This window comes from Phascolarctos cinereus, unplaced genomic scaffold (assembly GCF_003287225.1).
Source record: "Phascolarctos cinereus isolate Bilbo 61053 unplaced genomic scaffold, phaCin_HiC Scaffold_5;HRSCAF=322, whole genome shotgun sequence".
Lineage (NCBI taxonomy): Eukaryota > Metazoa > Chordata > Mammalia > Diprotodontia > Phascolarctidae > Phascolarctos > Phascolarctos cinereus.
The window spans coordinates 343,402,346-343,427,822 of record NW_027555958.1 but is presented as its reverse complement, the minus strand read 5'-3'; the positions used below and the strand labels follow the sequence as shown (position 1 = coordinate 343,427,822).

The window sequence follows — 25,477 nt, the reverse complement described above, 5'->3', positions numbered from 1 at the left end:
GAAAGTTGAGGAGACAATCTTGCATAAGCAAAACTAGAATACTCTTGACTCAGTTTCCCCATTGTGTTATTTCCTTTTTGAAAAGGAATGTTTCTCACCTGGTCAATTCTATGCCTGGCTAGGATATCCAATGGATAATGTGGAAATTTGCTACGTGATTGGCTCTTCCAAAAAAGTTAACTATGACTCTTACCTGAAACTAAACAAAAATAAGGATGTTTTATTCTGGTATACCTCTGTTAAGTCACTCTGTACTCCTAGGCTTAAGCTTGGAGGAATGATTTTGATGCTGTTTCAATCATGCCTCTCCTTTTTCCTTTTCATAGAAAATCTCTAACCATGGCAGGTAAAATTATACATTTTTTATAATAAAACCTGGTGTTGCAACACCCCACCACCTGTGAGCTGCTATAATGGGATAATTTCTGACTCTACTTTTGTTTTTCTTTTCCAGCACTAACAATTTTAATCACAATTCTCAAATTTGTCTATCCTGTCCTAACCTCTCTGCTAAACTCCAGTCTTGCACCTCCAACTGCCTTTCAGCAGTCTGGGGCTGAACTAGGATATCTCTCACAGAGCTGGGCAAATTATGTGGTTCTTGCTGAGAGACACACACCTTGTTGAGAAGACACCAGGTTTTATTATAAAAAAATGTATAATTTTACCTGCCACTATGAAACATATTTTTATGTGATAGAAAATATTTTGTTATGGATAAACCAGAAAATAGAAAATAATACCTTTTAAAAATTGTTTCTTCATTCCTTAAAAAAGCATTTACCCTTACCTTTTTAAAAGCACTAATGTACAATTAGTGGGTCCAGAATCAAATGGGAGAATGAGCTGAATTGCCCTTTGAAAAGTGCACAATTCTTGTAAACCATAAAAGCTTCACCATGAAACAAAGATCAATCTTTTTAACACAAATATTCTTTCAGCTGATATTTTGTGATCTCACTAAATTTAAGCATCAACCAAAGGGAACTGGAGAGGTCCATGGAGGGGTGGAAAGGCTGTAGCACCCAGCAAATGGGAATTCTATGGAGAAGCAGTGTGAAATATGCCAGCAGAGAAATTTATGACCAGAAAAATGATAGGTTGATTATATAGCAAGCACAAAGTATGAACAGCCTCTGTGCTCCACTGGTCTCCATCTGTGCAATGTCAAGAGGGTATAAGTCCCAATCATTTAGGGCATACCTACTATGGCAAATTTATCAAAGGATATGGATTAGAGTTGCACAACATGAGCAGGTCTGAGTGGATTATGATCTTCATTCCTGGAGGCAATACCCGCAACAATGAAATCAGAGATCTAGGATAAATGGACTTCAGAGGTCTTCTAGCCAAAGTTCCTCAGTTTACACATGAGCAAACTGGGACCGAGAGAATTTAAGTGATTCACACAAGGTACAGTATATAGTAAGTATCAGAGGTGGAATTTAAATTAAATCCTATGATTTTAAGGTTGGTGCTCTTTGAACTATGCATGCTATCTTCCTTCACTAGAATATTGGTATCTAGAGTTTACTGGATTTGTTTTACATATGCTCTTAGCAGACATGAACCATATCCATATGCTTATATAGCCACACTCAGATATATAGTGGCTTACATAAAGTTTAACTGTTACTATAACACCTATACTTAATGAACAAACATGATAAGTTCAGTCCTTCCAAATGTTGGAGAAAATCATATTTTCTGTAGAAACAAGACACAATTCAATGGATATGGTACTATATTTCAGAATGTGTTTTCATTATCATTCTTTCAGATTTATTCCCATTCTCATTCAAATCTGCAATGCAATCTGCCTACACATAAAAAGAAAAGCTTACAGTTACGTCTTAGACCTTGCATGAAAATGAAAGGACACAATCTTTATTTAATAGTGGATTTTATTTATTTAGCTATTTATGCTGTTAAACTTACTCAAGGAAGTAATATTTACCACAAAGTTGCAGGCATAATTTTATCATACAGACCATTGACTCATTTTCAGGAGAAAAAAAAAGATGAAAATGATATTTGAAACCCCCCACGTCTCTGGAAGAAATGCCTGGTCAGTAAGTAGTAAAAAGGTAAAATTTGGCACCTTTCTCTAAGGCTCGGACGATATTTTAAATACAGCTATGATACATATTCTTTGCTTACAAAGCAAATATTACACTCAACTCATGTGGACAGTGGTTAATTCATATTTGTACACCCCTATGGAGAAGGATGCAAACATCCTAATTGTCTTTACATTTGTTTATCTATCCAAGCTTCCTGCCCAATGAAATAATGCTCTGGTTTCCACCATCTTGGAAGACCATTTGTAATTTGTGCAACAACTAAAGTCCACATTTTTATTTATAATTTCTATAAGATTCCCCTCAAGCCTGCCTGAAACTTAGTGAAGCTTTTAATGTGTAAGAAAAAAAAAAGATGATACTGATAAAAAATGTTGGCACCATATGTCTCTAAGAACAGGCAAAAACAGGTTTCCACAAAGTTGTTTTTTATTGTTTATTTTACAAATCTATTTAGTAGTCTGGAACTAGCATTATATATTATGGTGTGATGATTATGAGAGCTTTCCCTTCAGTGTTTCAATCACAGGCTAAAGTTGGAATCTTCCTTAATTTTGTGAGCTAACCAAAATTATATGCAATGATTATTTGAGCCAAGCCAACAATCCTAACACACATATATGAAACTAGATTTTCCAGGCACATTTATTTATCAATTCAGGTTGTAGCCTATTAGGGCCTAGCACTTCTTTTACTTCACATAAGAAAATGAAGTAAGAAAATACTTGAGCTTAGCTTTAACAGGAAGAAATAGGAATCTCAAACTGATGATTTGTACCTGGTTGGTAGCTCTGCTAAAGGGTTTGGTAGAAAAGGAGGCTGAAGTTACTGTAAACAGTATGGCTTTGGAATTTTCCATGTTATAAATGATTATGGATTTGCCTTCCCTATTAGTATGTATTCTTTACTGCATAGCTAAACACTATTCTCGACAGGTTCATTAGATTAATGAACACAGCTTTTATAATCTTAATTTCTTTGTTGTCTAAATTACTCCTGATTTTTATACCAGCACAGCATGGAGCTATGCATATTATTAGTACTAAATAAATATTTAAAATGATATATTGAACATGTCCATGATAATGCTTAATTAAATGTAGAGAAGCTTCTCCCTGGATATGCTTCCCTTGCCCCCAACTAACTGGAACTAGCCCATCTGTAAACGCTGAAAGAGTTAACAAAGGAATCTAATTATGTCTTGTACCCCTTTGGACTAGAGGCAGGCAGCTTCTTACCATAGTGTTTTTGTTAGTTCATATTTTGCCAGACTCTAGAGCTACCAGGAGATGGGATGGATAGAACTAAAACATATTTAGGGAAGGAAGATAACTAGACTAGATTTGATGAGAAAAGGGAAAGATGAAGGAAAGGAGGGAGACCTAAATAGTGACCAAAGGAGAGATCGTGGGAAGAAAAGCAGAAAGCAGAATGTATGGGCATGAGTGTATGTGGATATGACAGTGTGAGACAGTATGTGACAGAGTTAGATAGCATACGATAGGATGAGACAGTATGTGATAATATGTAATTTATCTGCTTGGTTTTTTTTCCTGCTCTTTTCCCACAGAATAGATAATTGATTACAGAACGTACTACACATACCTGATAAGCACATAATAAAATCTTTTAATTCCCAATTTGAGCAAAAGGACATTTGTAACTGATATACTGAATACCTTATTTGTAGTGAACCTATTATGATGCAAATGCATAATATTATGAAGTGACTTTTGTAAACACTTGCTACATCTTATATTACATTTTCAAACCTTTTTTTACACTAAAATCTCATTTTTGTTGTTGTTGTTGTTTTTCTTCTCTGAAAACGATCCAAGGTTTGCTGCCCCTATCCTGTAAACAAAGTCAACAGGTAATTTTAAAAAGCAGCTTTTAAGAATTGGTAGCTTTTAAAAAAGATTGTAGTAAAAATGAATAATAATGGAGGAGGGCTAGAATCTCTGTGGTTTCATTTTTTCTTTCCTCTGAGCTTATCAGGATCATATAAAGGCATGAATCAAGAGACAATTCTCTCTACAGAGAATAGTGATTACCAACCCTGGTTTTGCAATACCCAGAGTGTCTCCAATTCTCAAAGTAAGTTTAATTTTCTCTAATCTAAAATAAATAAATAAATTAAAAACGCATACCAAGTAACAGTTTTAGGAAGAGAATGGTGTGGTAAACCAGAATAAGGAAAGGGTGCTGCAATTTCTAAAAATGTTGGGTAGCAATCACTTGTTGTAATGGGAGACATTAACATTTTAAATATTTTTTGCCAGTTCAACTTGAGTAAAAAAATTTTTTAAAGTTTCAACTGAACCATAAATCATAGGCTTTTAGAGCAGCAAGGGACCTTAGAGATAATCTAGTCTAATACCCTCATTTTGCAGATGAGGAAAATGAAGGCCACCACTGGTAATTGACTTGTCAAGGTCAACCAGTGTGTGGTAGAATTGGGATGAGAATTGGTAGCCATTTGGTTTTAGAGTATAGAGACCTGTCATTTTCTATTCAACTTAGAAAAGTTCATATTTTGCTTACTCTTTGGTTGAACGAGGTCCACAAAACAACTATCAATTATATTGTTTTCTCTTGTTTTGTTCTCATCAGGTTCAACAAAATCGTGGCATAAGTGCCTTATGTTAAAATTGCTGCTTTTTTTTTAATTAACAGACAAAGAGTTAAATATTCACTGATGCCAACAGGATGACTTTTTTCTTAGCAACATGAAAGCTAGATATACTGTATCCATTGTTAAAGTGGACCTTTAGGAATCACTTTAAAAGGACACCACAGCTGAAGATTGAAGAGTAATATTTATCAACATTAAATAAACATTTGGTGAAGTATGTATAAATATTTCTTCATATAAACATAACACAAATTAAATAGCTCAAATACACAGACACCATTTAATATACTTCCACTGTGGTCAAAATCATCTGTAAACACCATCTCACACTGAATACAAAAGCAGCTTTTACACCAGCTCTGTGTTCACAACACTGATGCCCCAAACAAAGGTAAGGTTTTCCTCCCCCCCCCCCCACCCATAATACCCTCCCCCACCCCCAGCCAAAAATAGGAGAGAGGAGAGAGAGAGAGAGAGAGAGAGAGAGAGAGAGAGAGAGAGAGAGAGAGAGAGAGAGAGGAAAAAGAAGGAAGAAAGAAAACAAAAGAAAGAGAAAGAGTGAAAGAGAAGGAAGGAAGAAAATCGAACAATAACAATTAACAAACAAACAAAAAAACCACCCCAAAACAAAACTTATATAATTTTGGTCAAAGGAAAATAAAAAATTATTTCTCAAAATGTAAATAAATCAGATTAGAAGCAATACTTTTCAAAATATAGTCCTTTCCTTAGAGGACATGTAAGTTTTATAGAGCCCACCCATTATTTGGGTGCTGATCACATGTTCAAGCCCAGGAAACACTGGCAATGTCTAAGTGACACAGATTTAAGCCCTTTAATTTATTTAATAAATTTTCATCAGAAAATGCCAGGTAACAAAACCAAAACAATTTCTTTTTTTCATTCATTTTCCTCTTCTTTTTTTTAAAAACAAACAAACAACTTTTCCTTTTATTATTACCAGAATATTGCAATTGATGAGACCCAGACAGCCATGTCACTAATGTCAAGTTTCAAGCATATCACAGAAATTTTGTTTAGCCGCAAGCTCAGATTTGAGACTGTGGAGAACTCAAAAAACACTGTGTTGCAATTCATTCTTTGAGATCCAAGGGGCCTGGACCTTAGCACAGGTACAGAAAGCTTTAAACCAATGCAGCTGGCTACCCAGTCCTCATTGTGGGGTGCTAGAGCCCAGAAGAGGTTGATTTTCTTGGCTGATCTGGACTCAGATGGTCTTGAGACCACTAATCTCCACAGATCTGCTGATGTTGCTTAGCTGCTCAGACTGAACATGAGGGCATCTAATAGGCACAGCTGTACAATGCTGGCCTCATCTGGGTGTACTTTGGATAGGATTCTGCTGTTCTCTGAATGGCCCCTAAAAACAATCTTGATTTAAAAGCATTAAATGAGGCCTCTTTCATCTGGATCATGTTGTACATTTGTGTTGTGTTAGGTTTCCAGAGAACTTTAGTTGCCAAAATACTGAAATCATGTATTGCAGGAATAATTTGCCAGTTCTGTTTTTTCCCAGTATATTATATAAATGTGTGTGCGCGCTCTGTACCCACACGTATATATGTATTTATTTTCATATACATGAAACTTTAGCTGCACAAAACAGTACTCCGCAGGGATGGAGGATCAAGTCCACAGGTAGGTAGGGTTTAACAAGGATACACCAAAAAGAAGACAGGAAGCTCTATTGGGACAACAAGATGCCACCTCGTAACATGTTAAAACTTTTCACAACCATCTTCTTGCTGGCCTCCTCTGTCCAAGAGCCTAGATCAATACTTGCAGGATCCTTGGAAAGAAGTTGGAAATTAGGCCAGCTAGATGTGCTTACCTGAGTTCCCAGAGCTGATATGACTCAATGGACCTGGGCAGGTCAATAATGGTTTTATAACTACTGTACAGCTTTGCTTTCCTCCCTTTTTAGGAAAACCATTTAAAGTGGTAAAGTAACAACTTCCGAGTTAATGTTTTACCATTCAGTAGTATATTTTTTTTCTTTTGCTTAATGTGCATTTGACTTTTTATATTAAAATAGGTTTACTAAAAGGATATACCAGCCAGGCAGCGGTTTTCACATCTGGACATTGAAATATCTAATATCAATACCAGAAAAAAAAGTCTTCCCCCTCTCCCTTTCTGAAGGTCTATGGGGTTGAAGTGCATGTGTGTTTGGTCGCTGCTGTTGTTTTAAAAAATTTTCATTTTATGAATCCTCCTGTGGTACCCTCTTGTGAAAAATAACTGACTGCCTTTGTTGATACTGCTGTTTACGCCTCTTCCTTTTATCACACTGACATAGAAGCAACATCTTGAATGTGGTTCTGAATGTTTTGTTACACAGTGCATAGCACATGGGGTTCACTGTGCTGTTGATGTAACAAAGCCAGTACCCCAGGTTCCAATAGGTTTTAGGGATGCAGCTCTCACAAAAGGTGTTCACCAGGACCATGATGTTATACGGAGTCCAGGTGATGATAAAGGCAAGCAAAATTGCACTGAGGGTCTGTGCCGCTTTCTTCTCCTTGATAAGAGACATCCTTTTCCGTTTAGTGATCTGACTTCTGGTCTTTAGGGCAAATCTTTTGGCCAGTGTGGCCTCCTTGAAGGAAAGAGGCAGAGCTGCTGTTGTCTTAGCAACAGAAGAAATGGCCTCTGGTGTCTTGGCAGTCTCCACAGCTGACTCTAATTGAATGGGAAGCTTGGCAAAGCTCTTCCTAAAGCTGCCTCCATCCTCCATGCTCTTCTGGGCTTGTAGCTTGTTAGCTTTCTTGTCCAAGTCAGCTTTTCGCAGGTCCTCCTCTGATCCTTGCAGGTCCTCTGATGAGGGTAATTTGGTGGAGTTCAAGATCGTGCTGTGACCTGGGAGCTTCAGCACAATGGAGTAGATGGCTCTTGTCTCCGAGCCAATGTCTTCCTCATCAGATGAGGCAGAGTTTTCAAGAGAGGCAGCAGCATCATTGTTATTCCAGCTGTCGCTGCTACTATGCTCTTGATCCATCTGCTCAGCACTACTGGGTTTCCAGCTCTTTGTCGTGAACCAGAAATGACAGCGGCCATACTTCTTCCTGCTTGAGCGTCTTACGGTTTGCTGTTGGAGCTCATAGCTGCTGCAGCTCCTAGAGCTGCCCGTTGGATTAACAAAGTGGGCAGCCTCTGCATCACTCCCCGAGGCCTGCAGTCCTGCAAGCTCTTTGGTACGTTTCTCAGTCTCCTTGTAGATCCTCCAGTATAAAATAGTCATAATAGTCACAGGCATATAAAAGGCAGCTATGGCAGTGCCAAAGGTAATGGTAGGTTCAGTGAGGAACTGGATGAAACACTCCCCCGGGGGAACAGTTCTTTTCCCAACAAAGTACTGCCAGAACAATATGGCAGGAGCCCAAAGGATAAAGGAGATGATCCAAGCAAGGCCAATCATCATACAAGCCCTTTTGGTTGTTCGTTTAGCTCGGTATGTAAGTGGCCTGGTGATGGAAAAGTACCGATCAAAGCTGATGACCAAAAGGTTCATGACCGAAGCATTGCTGGCGACATAGTCAATAGAGAGCCAGAGGTCACAAGCTAAGTTCCCCAAAGCCCATCGGTTCATGATGATGTATGTGGTAAAAAGGTTCATTGAAATAACACCAATGATCAGATCGGCACAAGCCAGGCTCAAGAGGAAGTAATTGTTGACCGTCTTTAGCTGCTTGTTAACTTTAAATGCCACAATCACCAGAATGTTCCCAATGATGGTCACCAAGGCTAGGATGCCAGTCAACAAGGCGATGAAGACCACTTGCCAGATGGTGTGACCACCAAGAGGGTCGCTGTCTGTAGCATTGCTGGAAAAAGTCTCAGAGGCTTGAGAGACATTGTAGCTGCCATAGCGAGGGGGAAGACCTGGGCCTGAGGTGCCTTGGTTCCAGGAAGTACTGATGTTAACAAATGAAGAAGAGGTTGTATTGTTACTGTGCAGGGTCATCATGGCTCTCTGGCATAGTCTAGGGAACAGAGAGAGAGAAAAAGAGAGAGAAGAGCAGAAATCAGGGAAAATGCTGCTATATTTTGGCATGTTCTCAGCACTGGACATTTTAAAAGAAATTGAAAGACTGATACAGAATCATAGACTGTTACCACTGGCATGAACCAGTGAAACAATTTAATTTACCCTCCTAATTCTGCAGATGAAGAAGATGGGGTCCTCAAAACTTAATAATTTGTCAAAGGTCACACAGCTATTTGGCTGTTTGCTCAAGTCTAGAACCCGAGGACTACCAACTCCCAAGCTCTGGATATATTTTTTCCATTATATACCATAATACACTCATAATATTTCATCTTTCTTCTTTTGTATTATTTCTCAAAATATAGAGCGATTCCAAGTTACATAGTACTTATCCAGTATTTTTTTCATCCTTACTGTCCTTGATAAAGTCACTTCCTAAAAATAATATTTCAAATAAAATTTATAAAACTTGAGCTGAGATAAAGATAAGTTTTACGAGGCATCTGCCAGATGAGCTTCATAAGAATGAGAATAAACACCTTTATAAACCACAGCAGGGGAAAAATAGAAACAAAGCAAGTTAATATTAAACTGCTCAAAATATGAACAGAAATTCTTAACCTGGGGTCTATGAACTTTTAAAAACAAATAGCCTGATAACTGTACTTCAATATACTGGTTTCCTTGTAATCCCATGTATAATTGTTTTATACATTTAAAAATATTATTTTGAGAAGGGATTCATGTTATTCTTCATCCTTTGTTCTGGAAAAGGACCAATGACATCAGGAGGGAGGCAGGGCTGTACAAAGTCACAGCCTCACTTCTCTAGAGTCACGGGAGTCCAGTGGCAAGACATAGGTCAGGATGACTGGCGATGGCCCAAGTTGCAGTAAGAAACTGGCTTTTTTTAGCTAAGATCTTTCCCAGGTCTCAGTTTGTCTGAGGCAACACTCATTCAGTAGCTAAAGGCTAGGAAAGGATTGAAGGAAAACATGGCCTACTATGCCTTCACAAAGGAATCAGACAATCCATAGATTTTGCCAAATTGCCAAAGTGGTTCATGATAAAAAAGATGATTAAGAAAATCTTTGTATACATGCATGCATGTGATTACTACAATAGCTTCTTCAGTGAATTCCTAGATGTCAAAAACCATATGCATGGTCATGTGGGTACTCCACAAATATGTGTTTTTTAAATCTCCTGGGGTTTCTCTCCAAAATTAATTTTAATGAAGTTCACAAAGATGTGTTAGTGAAGAATACTTAAGATCTAAGCTGTTATCACTGTTTATCTCCTTTAGAAATGTTTTTTAAAGTAAATTGTGGTAACACTTGAGATGTTTTAGTATTATGGAGGGAACAAGAAAAATGAAAGGCACTATGGATGACACAGGTCAACTAGGTGGTACAGTGGACAAAGTGCCAGGCCTGGAGTCAGGAAGACCTGAGTTCAAATGCAGCCTCAGACATATTAGCTGTGTAACCCTTAGCAAATTACATAATTCTGTTTGCCTCAGTTTCTATCTATAAAATGAACTGGAGAAGGAAATGGCAAATCACTCCAGTATCTTTGGTAAGAAAACTCCACATAGGATGACAAAGAGTCAAACACAACCTAAAATGACTGGACAACAACAACAACAACAGATAACAGTGGATATTGACCTGGCCTGACCTAGTAATCACAAATAATACCTAGGTTGAAGTTTGGCCTTTGAAACCTGCTGACTGTATGACACCTAGCAATGAATTTAACCTCTCAATGCCTCAGACAACTCTCTGTGTTGAAGAGCAGTGTCAATTTAAATTAATTTCCTCATTGGGAATTTCTTTGACCAAGAAAAAAATTACATTTTATATGAACTCAAGAAAATGAATATGAACTATATTTAGAGAACTGTTGTTTTCATGCTGATAAATTAAACTTGAAATAAAATATTTGATTTTGTTGTCTTCTTTCAATATGTAAATCTTCAGTGTGAGGCCTACATTAAATGAGGAAGAAAGCCCTCTTGACATTTCTGTTGGTGTGGAAGAAAAAAATAACCTTGTTATCTCAATGTGCTATTTAAATTATGCCTCACTCTGGTGTACACTCAATAACACACCCTTATTGAATTGCCTCCTTTTCTGCTGTAAATGGAATAATAAAACCTGTCTCAACTACCTCCATCCTGCTTAGGCTGAATACATAAAAACCTGCTGTACACAGCATTGTTGAGCTGCACATGAACCCACAAATGGTGTACCTAACACACAACTAGGGACTTTCCAGATATGCTTTCTCACAGAGACAAACTGAATTTTACTGGTTCATTCAAGTGATGCATATTGGCTATGGGGGCTTGAAAAAGCTACACAAGCCGGATTTAAACCATGGCAAGTTGAAGCTGCAACCACCCCATGCAGTTTTCCCTAGAGAGCTAATAGATTGCTTTTCAGTTTGACTGCTTGCTTTATTTGCACTCCAGTCATGTGGATCTGTCAGTAGATGAGATGCTCCCTGTATTCTCAATGAAACTGGGTTAGAAATTTACCCCAAAATAGGCAAAGGGAAATATTTCCTTGCTGCAACACTGACACCACCCTTGTGCTTGGAGGGGAGCTGTTGTTATGTCATGCCTAGATTATTTCAATAACCTATTATTTGGCCTCTCTGATTTAAGTCTCTCCCTACTCTAGTTCATCTTGTAGTCAGTCACTTATCAGTAATCTTATTGCAGTGAAGATCTGACCATGTCATGGACACCACCTCTGCCATTCAATAAACTGCAGTGGATTACTCCAGAATTAAATTTAAAATGCACTGTTTAGCTTCAAAAACCAACCCTTCATAAACTGGTCTTTGTCCCTTCCTACCATTCTAATCTTCTTATATTTACATCTTTCATGTACTCCACTACCTACTGACATTGGAATCCTTGCTATTCCTTGCATAAGACACTCCATCTCTCTGCTCTGGCTGTCCTCTGTGCCTGGATCTTCTCCCTCCTTATCTCTATAGCTAAAATCTTTTCTGTAAGAATCCTTTCTTGGGCCTCAAAGTTAGTGCCTTCCCTATGAAATTAGCTCCAATTTATCTGGTATGTATCTTTTTGTTTGTTTGTTTGTTTTTTGTATATAGTTATTTTTCAAATTGTTTCCCTCATTACATTGTGAACTCCTTGAGGGTAGGGACTATTTTTACCTTCCTTTATGTCCCCAGGGCTTAAGACAATGTCTGCACATGGGAGGTGCTTAATAAATGCTTGTTGACTTATTTTAGAGTCAAATCCACCAAGAGATAGCGCTGATACAACTTGGCAATAATTGTACTTAGCAGGCTTATGCTAATTATTTTAGGCAAAATACAAAGAAAATGAGAATAATACGTCTTCTATAGGTGAAACCCAAGTCTCAAAAGGAGAAAGAACACAGGAAAGAGCAAGTAAAGTCAACTGAGCTCAAGATAAGTGGAATCCATTGAATGTGAATATTCAAAGTTAAAGGGAGAGAGGGGCGGGGGAGGGAGGTGGAGATTCCTCAGTCCCAAGGACTCAACAACATCCTTCAAGTTAGGAGAAAGCTTACGTTATTATAGGAACTTGTAATACAAATAGCAAAAGAATGCAGAAAGATAGAAGGCATCCTGTGGGGCTAATAAAGGACAGAAATGATGTACTTTTAGAACAAAAATTAAAAATGGGGGGATATAAAAAGGGAAATATTGAGAACAAAGGGACTGGGTTTGGGGCCCTTTACATTCTTCAGTGGGTAAAGAGAATCATAGAGAGGAAATTTTTATTAAGCACAAAATATAGATAGTATGTATTTACTGAAGAGGGAAAAAAATCAGTCCCCCAAATGTTTAAGCCCCACAAAAGCCGTGTAAAAGAGGAAAATTTTTGAATGATATGTGCTTTTTCTGTATACAGCCAGAAGGGTAATGTCCAAAAGGAATTTCAACTTCCTCTTTGGGGAAAGGTAAATAGGGCTCGAAACTAACTAAAAATGATCTATCAAATAAAAATATTTACAATCAGTCTGAAATATAGAATAATTACTAACATATAAAGTATTTTAAGGTTGTAAAGTGATGCACACACACACACACACACACACTCTTACAACAATTCTATGTGTTAAGTGCTATTATTTTCTCCATTTTACATTTTAGGGAACTGAGGTTCAAAGATGATAGGTGATTGGTTCTGGCAAAGTTGTCAGGGATGTTGAAAAGAAGCTTAGGGAGCTCAGAATCATGACCTTTAAGGTCTTCCCCAACCTCAACTCCAAGATTCTAGGGCTCTCTGGGTTAACAGAAATATTTATTTGTATACAGTAACAACAATATTGTTTTAAGAACAACTTTGAGCAACTCATTTTGATTATTATAAATATCCAAATTAGTTACAAAAGGACATATGAAGGAAGACAGTATTTGCATCCAGAGAAAGAATCGGTAAATAGAAGTATGTAAAGAACGGTTATACATATATATCTACATATACATATATATATTTCTATTACACATACACATACATATTTGCATCTAATGGTAGACATTTCTAGGAGGGGAGCGGGGAGGGAAGAAAAAAAGGGAAAAAAAAGAAAGTTACATTATATATTTAAAAGCAACAGCAAGTTGTACACATTAGATTTGTAGTTTCATGTACAATCATCTTTTTTTCTAATCTACTATGTTATAGAAATGCTTGTTTTATTTCTTAAGTTCAGAATAAAATATAAAAAATATAATAAATAAGTAAAGTAAAGGAATTCAGCATAGTATAGGGGATAGGGAGCTCACCTTGGAGTCAGGAAGATTTCAAATCTTACTTCACACTCAAATTGACTGTGTTACCTTGGCTAAGTTACCTTGCCTCTAAAGTGCCCCAAGTAATTTTAGGACAATAGCTTCAGAGCTGTGTTGATATGTGTTGATAAAGTTCTTCACCTGGAGCTCTGTGCAGGAATGAAACTATAGATCTCATTAAAAAATAAAGTGCCAGTTTGGAGAAGAATGGCCAGAACAATAAAATACGTTAAAGAAAAGGGCAAATCAGTCAAGAAGAAATTAAACTCAAATTAAATTTGAAAGTACTGATAAATGTCGAGAAACCTGAACGTCATGTTTATAGAAATCATTAGGGCTTTTTTTTTTTCTGGTGGTTAAAGAGTTGAAAATATTTGTAGCAGTAGATATATCTCTGTTATAAATCATTACCAATAATTTATAAAGATCAAATGAGCTGATGAATGTGAAACCAATGAAAAAAGTATAAAGTGCTATGGAAATGCCAGGTGGAACTATCATGCATGGTACATGTATGTGCGAGGAGGGAATTGAAAGCAGAAGGAGTTGAGGCTCCCTTCTTTTCGTGGGCTTAAAGGCCCTGCAATAGATACTTGGGAAGTAGCGTAGACTCATTTCTTCTGGTGTCTAGAACTTAGTCTCCTTTTCAACAAATCAAAACTGAGATTCTTTTGCATGGGTTCCAACTATCTTTTCCCAGAGTCCTCAAACCCCACTCGACCTCTCCATCCAATGAAAAGCAAAGGACAGGAATATCACGTTAGTAACACTGATATACCAGCCACAGAGTCATCCAGGCTCAGCAATTCATCTAAGAATACATTAGGAAAATGGCTTCAAAAACTGTATACCAAAAGCCTGAACTGTGCCTCTGTTTTTTTTTATCGTGAGAATCGGAGAATAATTTGGCATAGAACAGAAATATCCTCACATGGCGCTCATCCCCCTCCCCAAATCTAGTATCCAGCTTGCACCAGTGTCAAGGTTTCTTTTCAAGAGTCCATTTTGTTGAGAGTATTCATGACTGAAGGGGAGAATTAGAATGACTTTTCTGCAAGAGAAGCAAGAGAATTTGGTGGTCAGATGAAAAGAAATATGAGAATTTGACCACTAGATGGCGAAGCCAAATCAAAAAAGAGTCTTATTGGGACACCATGGCTAATGAATAGCTGTGGGTAACTGTCTCCTCCGAGTAGCAGGGAATTTGAACTTGAGTCATGTGTAGTTCTGAAATGGTATCAAATAGAATCAACAAAGCCTATCCCAATCAAAAACATGTTTAAAGGGATTCAAACTTTTTAGTGGTTTGAATAGTCAGAAAAAAACCCCAAGAACTCTGTTATCATTATTCATTGTTGGATGTAAGAGAGGAAATGTGTCCTGATTTGGCAGGATTTTGTATGCTCTGAATAGAACATTTTCCCCCAGAACACCCAAACTGAAATAAAATTCATTTTTCAAAAAGAAAAAGACAATGTTTATCTGTCAAAAAAAAAGGATGCATTACACTATCTCTCTTTGTTGCTTCCTTTCCTAGGTTTGATTGAATTTGACAACAAAAACGAAGGATGCTTGGAAATGTAATTGCATCAGGATTGATTACGCATAGCTGTTACCATCAAAATAGCACAGTTTTACCTTTAAAACAATGAACTAAATTGGACTAATGATTATCTGCATTAGTCCTCTAAGCCTGAAAACCTTTTGTTTTCCTGATCTACAGAAAAACTGAGAAACTATTCATTTGAAAAAAAACAAACAATCCAAACAAACAACAACAACAAGAACAACACCAACAAAAACCCCCAAGGTAGGTCTACTTCAGCACTTTTTCCCTACCTCACCAATTTTACCCTGGGGGCAGTCTATACTTCAATGCCCCAAGGTGGCATTTATGGATTCTTTCAGTTATCACAAGCCCGGGAGTGATTCATTTGGGAGCTAGAGTTTATGATGAATAGAAAGGATAACCTGTATTTCTAACTGCAAACTCTTTGAAAGAGTTCAATTCCATGTTATTTTCTCTAAAGATTTGTTTTTGAAAGTTCAGTGCTTAAGCCATTGAATATAGGGGAGAGCTGGTGCTAGGTGCAGAAATGATTTGGACTGATAAACTTTCAGGGGGAAAAAGAAACACTGGGCAAAATATTTCCAAGGTGCCAATTTTTATTCAGGAATCCCTAGTGAGGGGCAGCAGGTAGTAGTAGGAAGGGTGATTCTTTAAAACTGCTATGAAATGGATCAGTTATAATTGAATTAGTAGTATATATGTGATACCAAGGCTGCCTTACACATACCTAATCCTTTTCTGAAGCTCTGAACCCCAACCCACATGTATCAGAACTTTTTTTATGTTTACCTAAATCTTAACTAGCTAATTTATATATGTGTGTGTGTGTATGTATGTATGTATGTATATACATATACATATATATGAATGTATAGATGCATACTGATAAAAGGAAAATAAAATCATGGTGATATGGTAGGAGTAGGTGGGATGAGAAGAGAATAGAAAGGAGAGAAGTTGTCTCCAATACCTGGAGCTATCTCCCTCTTCATCTGTATCTCATGGCTTGGCTTCCTTCCATTCCTAACAAACATCTCAATTCATATAAAAAGCCTTTCCCAATCCTTTAATGTTAGTGCCTTTCATCTACTGATTATCAACAATTTAATCTGTGTACATCTTGTTTGTACATAGTTGTTTCATCGCGTCTTTCCCATTAGACGGTGAGCTCCTTGAGAGTGGAACTGTCCTTTGCCTTTCTTTGTATCCCGGCACTTAGCACAGTGCCTGGCAAACAGTAAGCACTTAAGTAATGTGTGAGGCAGCTAGGTAGCACAGTGGATAGAGTGAAGCCAGAAAGACTCATCTTCCTGAGTTTAAATCTGGACTCACACATGTATAGCTATGTGACCCTGGCCAAGTTACTTAACCCTTTTTGCCTTGGTTCCTCATCTATAAAATGAGCTGAAGAAAGAAATGACAAACCACTCCAGTATCTTTCTCCAGAAAACCCTAAATGCTGTCATGAAGAGTAGGACAGGACTGAAACAACTGAACAACAATAACAAATGCTTATTGACTAAAAATCCCTGTCATGAAGGGGAAGGAGAGAAAGGAATAAGCACTTATTAGGGACCTGCTGTGTGCCAGGCAGGGTGTTAAGTGCTTTATAATAATCATTTCATTTGGTCCTCATCAACAATCTTGGAGGTAGGTGCTGTTATTATCCCTATTTTACAGTTGAGGAAACTGAAGCAGACAGAGGTTAAGTGACTTGCCCAGCATCATACAGCTAATGTCTGAGGCTGGATTTGAACTCAGGTCTTCCTGACTCTAAGTCCAATAACTTGACTTCGTAACTCCAAATCCACTAAGCCATGTAGCCACTTCTATGCCTCGTGATGCACAGGAAGAAGTCGGGAGACCTGGATTCTAGGTTGCTTCTGCCACCGTGTGCCTTTGGCAAGATATTTAATCTCCCTGATGACTTGTAAAATAAAGGAAATGAACTAGATGTTCTTCAAGGTCCCTTCCTGCTATAAATCTGTGTTGTTATAAAAGCTGCATCTTTTTTACAGGTAAAAAAAATGATGAACATTTTCAATATTCCTCTATATTCATGAGTCTAATAATAAAAATCTGGAAATGCTCATCTAATTTATTTGAAATTAACTGGGTACACTTTGAGTGTCCTATCTTTCTTTTTGAAAGGAATATGGTTGGACTGAAGCCAGAAAACTCTCCCAAAGAGATGTCTTGAAATGGATTATAGTAAGTGTATGCGGAGAAAGAATAATAGGAAACTCAAAGCTGCTACTCAGGTTAACACCCCAATTAATGACCAAGCAAAAGATGAAAGAATGGAGGAAACAACATTAACTATCATTACAAAATGCTATGAATAAAAATAAACCAAAATTGATATTCTATCAAACACACTACTCAACTAGCAATAGAGACCACTGTTTAGGAATTGACACATTTCAAAAGTATTAGCTGAGACACCGTGGAACAGGGATTAAAATCCAGATCTAGGATCTTCCACTCATCACCTGTGTGACCTTGGGCAGGTCCTGGGCCTCAGCTTCCTCATCTATAAAGGGCTTAAACTAGATGATCTCTAATGTCTGTGTCTTCTAACTTCTAATCTTTGATGGTATGATCCTGGTCGATGACCAACAATTTATTGTTCCTATGCTTAGTGATGCTAGTCACACCTAAATCGTAATTAGGAGTTAAGACTCTTATTCCAAGTAATCCAACTGTGATTATGGAAGGGGAAAGGTCAAATCCTGAAGGGAAAAAAAGTGGTGGTATAGATAAGACTAGGAGGAGGAGGATATTAAATTATTGTAGCTGCATAAAAGCAGTTATGGTAAAATGCTGAGGGCAATAGTCACACCAGAAAAACTCAAGGAAAATGGTTGGAAGGTAGAGAATGGAAGGAACAGGAGGTATGTTTAATGATTTTAGGTATGAATGGAATGAAGGTGATGGTTTGGAAGCTTGACAGAAAAATGTGGGGGATGGGGAGAAATGCCCTTTGGTGAATAGGAAGAACTGGCATTTTTAATGAACTTTTAGGAAAGAGATTGATGGTAGCCTCATTTTAAATAAAGGAAATGTCCTAGTTCCACTAGAGACATTTCTATAAGTGATAAAGATTGTAATCTATTTTCTCCAATTAGAAAGTTCCTTACTATTCTAGAGAAATGAGAGGTGGACTCTTAAATAATGAAGTGCTTTTTAAAAGAAAATATCCACCTAAGAGTGAACCTAAAATAAGTTAGTGACAGGCACATGCAATGTATATCAAAACAAATACCATTTAAATCTTTATTTTTTTCCCCAGCCTTCCTCTAAAGTTACCCAAGTGACTCATTTGATGCAACAAATCATGTTGTTGTTGTTCAGTTGTTTCAGTCATGTCTGACTCTTCATGACCCTATTTGGCATTTTCTTGGTAGAGATGCTGGCATGGTTTGCCATTTCCTTCTCCAGCTCTGAGGCAACTGGGCAAAACTGAGGCAAACAGGGTTAAGTGACTTGCCCAAGGTCACATAACTAGTAAGTGCCTGAGGCCAGATTTTAATTTAGGGAGGTGAGTCTTCCTCACTTCATGCCTGGAGCTCTATCCACTGTTCCACCTAGCTAAATAAAATAATACTGTACAATTAGCTTCTTATGTGTACTATACCTTTACTCTCTACTACTAGGCTATCAGTGCCTACAGGACATGGAGTCTGTTTTAAAATTCCCTATATACCCCATAGTAACTTTCAAAGTATTTTGCTTATTATAGATGATCAATGGGTATTTGTTTGACTAATGTAATATTAAATGGACCAATTGTCACTCATGATAGGAAGGAATACATATATATACATACATATATATATATATATATATGTATATATATGTATATATATATATAATCCTTCTGTTCTGAAAACAAACCAACATGACTAAAAGGGAAAAAAAATTTGCATTCTTTGTAATAGATACAGAGAAAAAATCAGTAGAGCAAAGGGAAAATGAAACAATTTGGCCTTAGGATATTAAATAATCACACACACTGTGTATCCTTTTGCAACATAGTTAATACAGAAATATATTTTGCATGACTTCACATGTATAATTGATATCATATAGCTTGCCTTCTCAGAGGGTGGAGGAGGGTTATAAGGGACAGAATTTAGAACTCAAAATTTTAAAATAAGAATGGTAAAATTTTAAATGTAATTGGAAAATATTTAAGCAAATAAAAAATTTTTTTAAAGTTAACACAAATGGATATGAGATTAAAAACATTGAGGGGAAGAAGCTAAATGGGGATGATAAGGCAGTAGAACACTGTTCATGTTTCATATTATTTTTGTTTTTGGAAATATTTCTTTCTAAGCACTTTTTAAAAATGATTCTAAATATGAGCAATATCATATCATTAGAGCTCTGTAGACTTTGATCTCATCAGCTTCTCTACTATAAGAACATCTGTTAAGGAAATACTTTAAAATCAAATCTAGATGCACCAAGAAAGGGTACAAATACCTAATACTGCAAACTCTGGGTTAAAACGAAATGTGTAGCTCAAAGAAATGCATTTGCATTGGAGAGACTAAAGGTTGAAGACAAAAATTAAAGAAAACATTTGTAAGTTTGTTCCATCTTTGCCATTGATTCAATAACCTGTTGGATGAGGGATGTAAACAATTTACACCTTGGTTTCCCAATATGCAAAATCACAGGAACTCTATTTGAAAACTTCTTAAAGATGATGTTTTCAAAACATAAGAATGAAAAGATGCCCAACACCTTGTTTTTATTTTTTAGCCTATATTCATCTCTAACTTTGGGGTATAAATATCAGTTATAGTTATCATTCTGAGATCACTGAAACAAAATAATAAGTATTTATTAAAAAGTGAACAATAAAGAAAAGCAACAAAGGAAATACATTTTGTGCGTGATTTCTAATCAAATACTAGAAAATTATTTCTCATTTTGGATTTCAGTTGAAGAATTGGAAAATAATACATGGATCAGTAGTAACCTTGATACTATGGCATCAATAAGCAATAATAACAATGACTGACATTTAATAGCTAGCATTTATAAAGCACTTTAAGAGTTTCAAAGGACTTTACTAATGTTACTTCATTTGAACCAAATAACAATCCTGTGAGGTAGGTGCTATTATTAATCTCATTGATTATTTTATTACTAATTCATTATTAATCTTATGAGTCTGAGAGAGGTGAAGTGACTTCTCCAGGGTCAGAACATCAAGGAGTTGTCTGAGACAGAATTCAAATTCAGGTCTTTCTAACTCCCAGTCTAGTGCTGTCTCTACTTCACCATCTAGCTGCCTACAGGTACAAAGGTGTAAAAGTTTCAGCAGTAGTGAGTCAAACAAAATGAGTAAAGCTCTACTCAAAAGCATTCAAGAAATATGAACATACCAATGAAAGCTAATAATGTGAATGCTCTTAGTACTCAAATGTATAATCTGTGATCTCATTGATAGGAACATTCCCTCCAATAATGCGGGTTGCAATCTATTCATGTCTGCCATTTGATGTGACTTACAGAAAATGAAAAGGAAATGGAGAAGGAGATGGCAAACTGCTCCACTATCTTTGCCAAGAAAACAAAAGTCCAGGGGGTCTTGTAGAGTCAGACATGACTGAATGACTGAACAACAGCATCAACAGAAAATGAAGAGAAATAGGTAGGTTCTGGAGATCCGAAGACAACGAATGAGACAAAGGTTTCAGAACAGAAGCAAAACACTACATGCAGGCAAACTATTTGTGGCTGATACTTGGAATTACCAAGTACCATAATGGAAGGATGCTATCCTTCCTTCAAGGTCTATCTTAATATAACCCACTCAGCAAAGCCTCTTCCTTCTGCTCTAGGCTTCAGAAACCACTCCCTCATCTGGATTCTGGCAGCACTTACTGCCTGTGCTATTCACCAAGCATTGTCTTTGTTGTCCTCTGTTGTTTACCTTTCAGTGCAAATTCCAAGGCAGGTAATGAACATCTGAAATAGAATACTTCTGGAAGCAAAGCTACCATGGATTTGCCTTGTGTTGTGGGGGGAAGGATTTTGTGTGTGTGTGTGTGTGTGTGTGTGTGTGTGTGTGTGTGTGTGTATGTTTAAGGCTGATAACATGTGGGAAAATTGCACCTCATGGAAACTGATGAAATCTCAGAGAGAATGAATAAGCTTGTGACAATTACCAAAGCATTTCACTGCTCTTTATTGCTGGCAAGATAGTAGTGGAGGTAGAGTCAATCTATACTAAGCACTCAGCCCAACTGGCTTTGGATCCCACAAAATTGGAGACTGTGAAGGAAAAATACCGAAAATTTTAAGACCTTTATAATCTATTCCTTGACGTCACGGAAGACCCATAGAACAAATAAATTTAGAGTTAGAAGGAACCTTAAAATCATTTAATCCATACCCTTTGTTCTAAATATGAATCTCAAAATGATTAAATGACTTGCTATAAGTCACACCAGTAGTATCAGAGAAAGAGTTTGAGCCTAAATCTTTTGACACCAAATCCAATCTTCTTTCCATTGTTCTGAAATAATAAGCAGCCCTTATTTACCAAGGAATTTTGGTTGCTCAGTGGAGCTCACTGAGATCCCACATGACTACTACATGTGCAGCAAATTGTATCAGAACAGATTGTACCCCAATGTGACTCTAGTCTTATTAAGTCTATTTTATGTAACCAGGCTTAAATATGAAACCAGGGATTTAGACGATGACATCATAGTGAACTTGTCCTCTGAAAGATTTTTATAACAATAAAGTAGGAAAATAAATATGAAATACATGTGAATGAAAATGTAGTCTAATAAAAATCTTCAATAAAAGAAAGTTTCATAAATTAACAATGATTAAAACATACCTGAACTATTGAAAGCCTTTTTTTTACATGATATGCTTTTCTCACAGAATAATAAAAATAAAGAAGTAGGAAATAATGAAGAGCTGTTCAAAAACGTCTTAATAAAAGGGCTGCCTGGAAATTGTGACACTGTGCAGAATACAATTTAACATATTCAGGTGATTAGTATAGTAGGGCACTAGGGTAATTAACATCCTGAACTTTCAATTAGTTTTAAAAATTCTTTGTGAGCTGTTGAAATCCTCAATGATTAGCACTGAGTTGTCTTTTTTTTTCTTTTCAATTTCAAAAAAAAGAGTGGAATAAAGAAATTTCAGTCCTGGCAGCTTGATTTCAACATGAAATGCAAAACAAGAGGATTGATTTATAAACAGAGAAAACACCAAGAATATATGTTTCACACGCAGCCCTGGTTTAAAGAGGACAAAATGGAATAGGCAGGCATAACGAGTTTGTTTTTTCCCTAGTAGTATAGAGGATGTGACTCTGATGGGGGCGGGGCCCAAGCCAAGATCTTCGCCCTTAGCTCCAAAGGGAATCTGACTCACAGGCCCCAGACCCTCATCTCACTTTGAAAGCCTTAGCCTTACCTTTTAATCTTATTCAGATGCTCCCTAAAAGAATCTGGCTCCCTTTTGTCTACAGGCCCCAGAAAGGCCTTCCTTTATCTCCTTTTGAAAGTCCTAGCCCCACCTTGATTTTGTGAAGATGCCTTTCAAACTTCTGCCTTCCTGTTCCCTCCATTATCTATTCCCATTGTCTATTCAATCTCTCTGACCTCCCCAATTAGAATTCTTACCTAGACCCTTTTCCCAACCCCCTTCTCTGGCCACCCAAAGTTACTTTGGTATTTAAGATCCACCTTGGCCCTCATTCAGATGCTGAGAACCTCTCATGCCTGATCGTCTATATGGTGTCACCTGGCCTATATGTTTTACCACTAATAAACTTTTCCTCTGGCTGAGGAAGATTTGAGTTGAATTCTTTTCGGGCAGGGCCCAGTACTGCGATCTTGGGGTTCCTGCACCCCAAAACCCCTAGATCTCTTCAACTCTGGTTTAAAAAAATACTAACAATGTTTGAATGAATTTTTCTTGCAAAATTAGCCAAGTTTAACTTGCAGAGAAACACAGTCAAACTGATTGGAAGCTGGCTGGAATACAATTAGCAAGGGTAATGACAGATTGTAGCACATCCAGTTGAAGACAGGTATCCACTGGGTTCCTGAAGGAATGTTGGGTCCAGCAGACTTTGAAATATTAATTAGAGATCTGTAAGTGAATGTTAATGGAATTTTGCATGTGATATTAAATTTGTAGCTAGTACAAGTCAAAATAGAGGTATGAAAATAGATGGATCTCTCTTCAAGCATTAGAAGTTAGTAAGTGGAAAGTTCTGACCAGATGCTGTACAGGCCACTGCAGAATGAAGACAAATAACAGAATTAGGCAAACAAAAAATGGAGGGATTTTAGATGATCTCAAACAGGGGTTATTAACCTGGGTTCCATAAACTTTTTTTTAATTGATAACTCTATTTCAATAGAACTGGTTTTCTTGGTAATCTTATGTATTTTATTTTATGCATTTAAATATATTATTCTGAGAAGAGGTTCACAGGCTTCACCAGACTGTCCAAGGGGTCCATGACACCAAGAAGTGTTAAGAAATACAGAGAAAGGATAGCTGAGCATTGTAAAAGGTCATTCACCATGAGTATTCGTAGATTTGCCTTCCCCAGTGAAATTTTATATCTAGATAGATATCTGAATATTAAATGAGAACCATTTGTTAAATGAATGCTATTCAATACTAAACATATGTTTAAAGTATCTATAATGTACTGAGCATTATAGGAAATAGGAATTGAACAAAGTAGGAACTGAAGGGAATGGAAAGAGAAATAAGCTATGGTCCAAGACCCTTCAGTCCAACACAGGAGATAAGATCTACACACACACACACACACACACACACACACACACACACACACAAAATAAGTGAGAAATATAGGCAAAAAGCTATGAGGGTAATAATCTTGGAATAAGAGGGAATGTCAGAGATCAACTAACCTAACCAGTCACAGTACGGAAATACTCTGCAACACAATCAGTTTGCAAACTTTGAGTGATAGGGAATATCCCATTCCGAGGCAGTCCATTCTACTTTTTAATTGTTCTACCTACTGCTAGAATATTGTTCTTTACAGAACCTAAAATGGTCTATTTACTGGTGCTAAGAACCAGTCTAATAATTCTTCCTTGTGGAAGCCCTTCAGATAGGTGAAGACAAATATCCTGAGTCTCCTCCCTTTTCCCTTGTCTTCTATTCGGAGACGCTACATAGGTCACAAGCATATGAGGATCTGGATTAAAATAGTACCTTTGCTACTAGTTTGGGACTAGTCACTAAACCTTGCTGGGCTTCTGTTTCTTTATTATGTAAAATAAGAGTATTGAACTAGATATCCTCAAAGGTTCCTTCTGGCTCTTAAATACTATGATCCTGAATTCAGAAAGAATCCAATACTTTTTAGCTTTGAGACTGATGGGGTGTGACCCAAGCTGAGGTCTTTGCCCCTTGCCCTAAAGGGAATCTGGCTCCCCTTTTGTCTACAGGCCCAGCCCCTCATCTCCCTTTGAAAGCCTTAGCCTACCTTTTAATTTCATTCAGATACCTTTCTGTTCCTTCATTATCTATTCCCATTGTCTATTCAATCTCTTAGACATTCCAGTCTCTGGGAATTCTCACCCAGACCCTTTTCCCAGACCATTTTCCCAGACCCTTCCCTGGTCACCCAAAGTATATAAGATCTACCCTGGCCCTCATTCGGGGCTGAGAATCTCATGCTCAAAAGGCTGAGAACCTCTCATGCCTGCTCATCCTTACAGGTGTCACCCAGCTGAGAATCTCAGGCCCACAAGGCCGAGAACCTTTTATGCCCGCTCGTCCTTACGGGTGTCACCCGGCCTATATGTTTTACCACTAATAACTTTTCCTCTGGCTGAAGAAGATTTGAGTTGAATTCTTTCAGGCAGGGCCCGGTACTGTGATCTTGGGGTCCCAGCACTCCAAAACCCCTAGACCTCTTCAAGACCATGCATGTGTCCCTAAAGCAATGTGGTAGAGTGAAAATGCTCCTCCTAGAGTCAGGTAATCTAAGTTCAGATCCTGCCTTAAATACTTGCTACCTACATGACATTGTACAAGTCAGCCCATATAGTAATTTAACCTCTCAGATCCTTAGGTTTCTCAACTGTAAAATTGGGAGGCTAATAATGCTCCCATTACCTACTTCATAGAATCCTAGTGAAGAATGTACTTTGCAAACCTTAAAGTGATAATAAAAAAATATGAGTTGTTACTACCTTCATCTTCCTTATTTGGGAGATGTGGATTTCTACATCTAGAAAGTTATAAGATGTAATGTAGACAATTTATACAGATACTCAGCATTTGAACCAGACTTTATCATTTAGAAATGGCTATAGCAGCATTTTAATTAACCATTT

General features: G+C 37.2%; 1 protein-coding gene across 3 annotated transcripts in view; it reads right to left on the bottom strand.

Moving 5' to 3' along the window:
* Window positions 1-6,158: 6,158 nt before the first annotated feature.
* Window positions 6,159-25,477, bottom strand: part of CHRM3 (cholinergic receptor muscarinic 3) — a 625,193-nt gene continuing 605,874 nt past the window's right edge. For all 3 annotated transcript variants that reach the window (XM_020982037.2, XM_020982039.2, XM_020982040.2), the window contains one exon: window positions 6,159-8,720. In XM_020982037.2, coding sequence (XP_020837696.1) covers window positions 6,941-8,704 — 1,764 coding nt within the window. In that variant the 5' untranslated portion in view covers window positions 8,705-8,720 and the 3' untranslated portion in view covers window positions 6,159-6,940. The remainder of the gene's footprint in view (window positions 8,721-25,477) is intronic.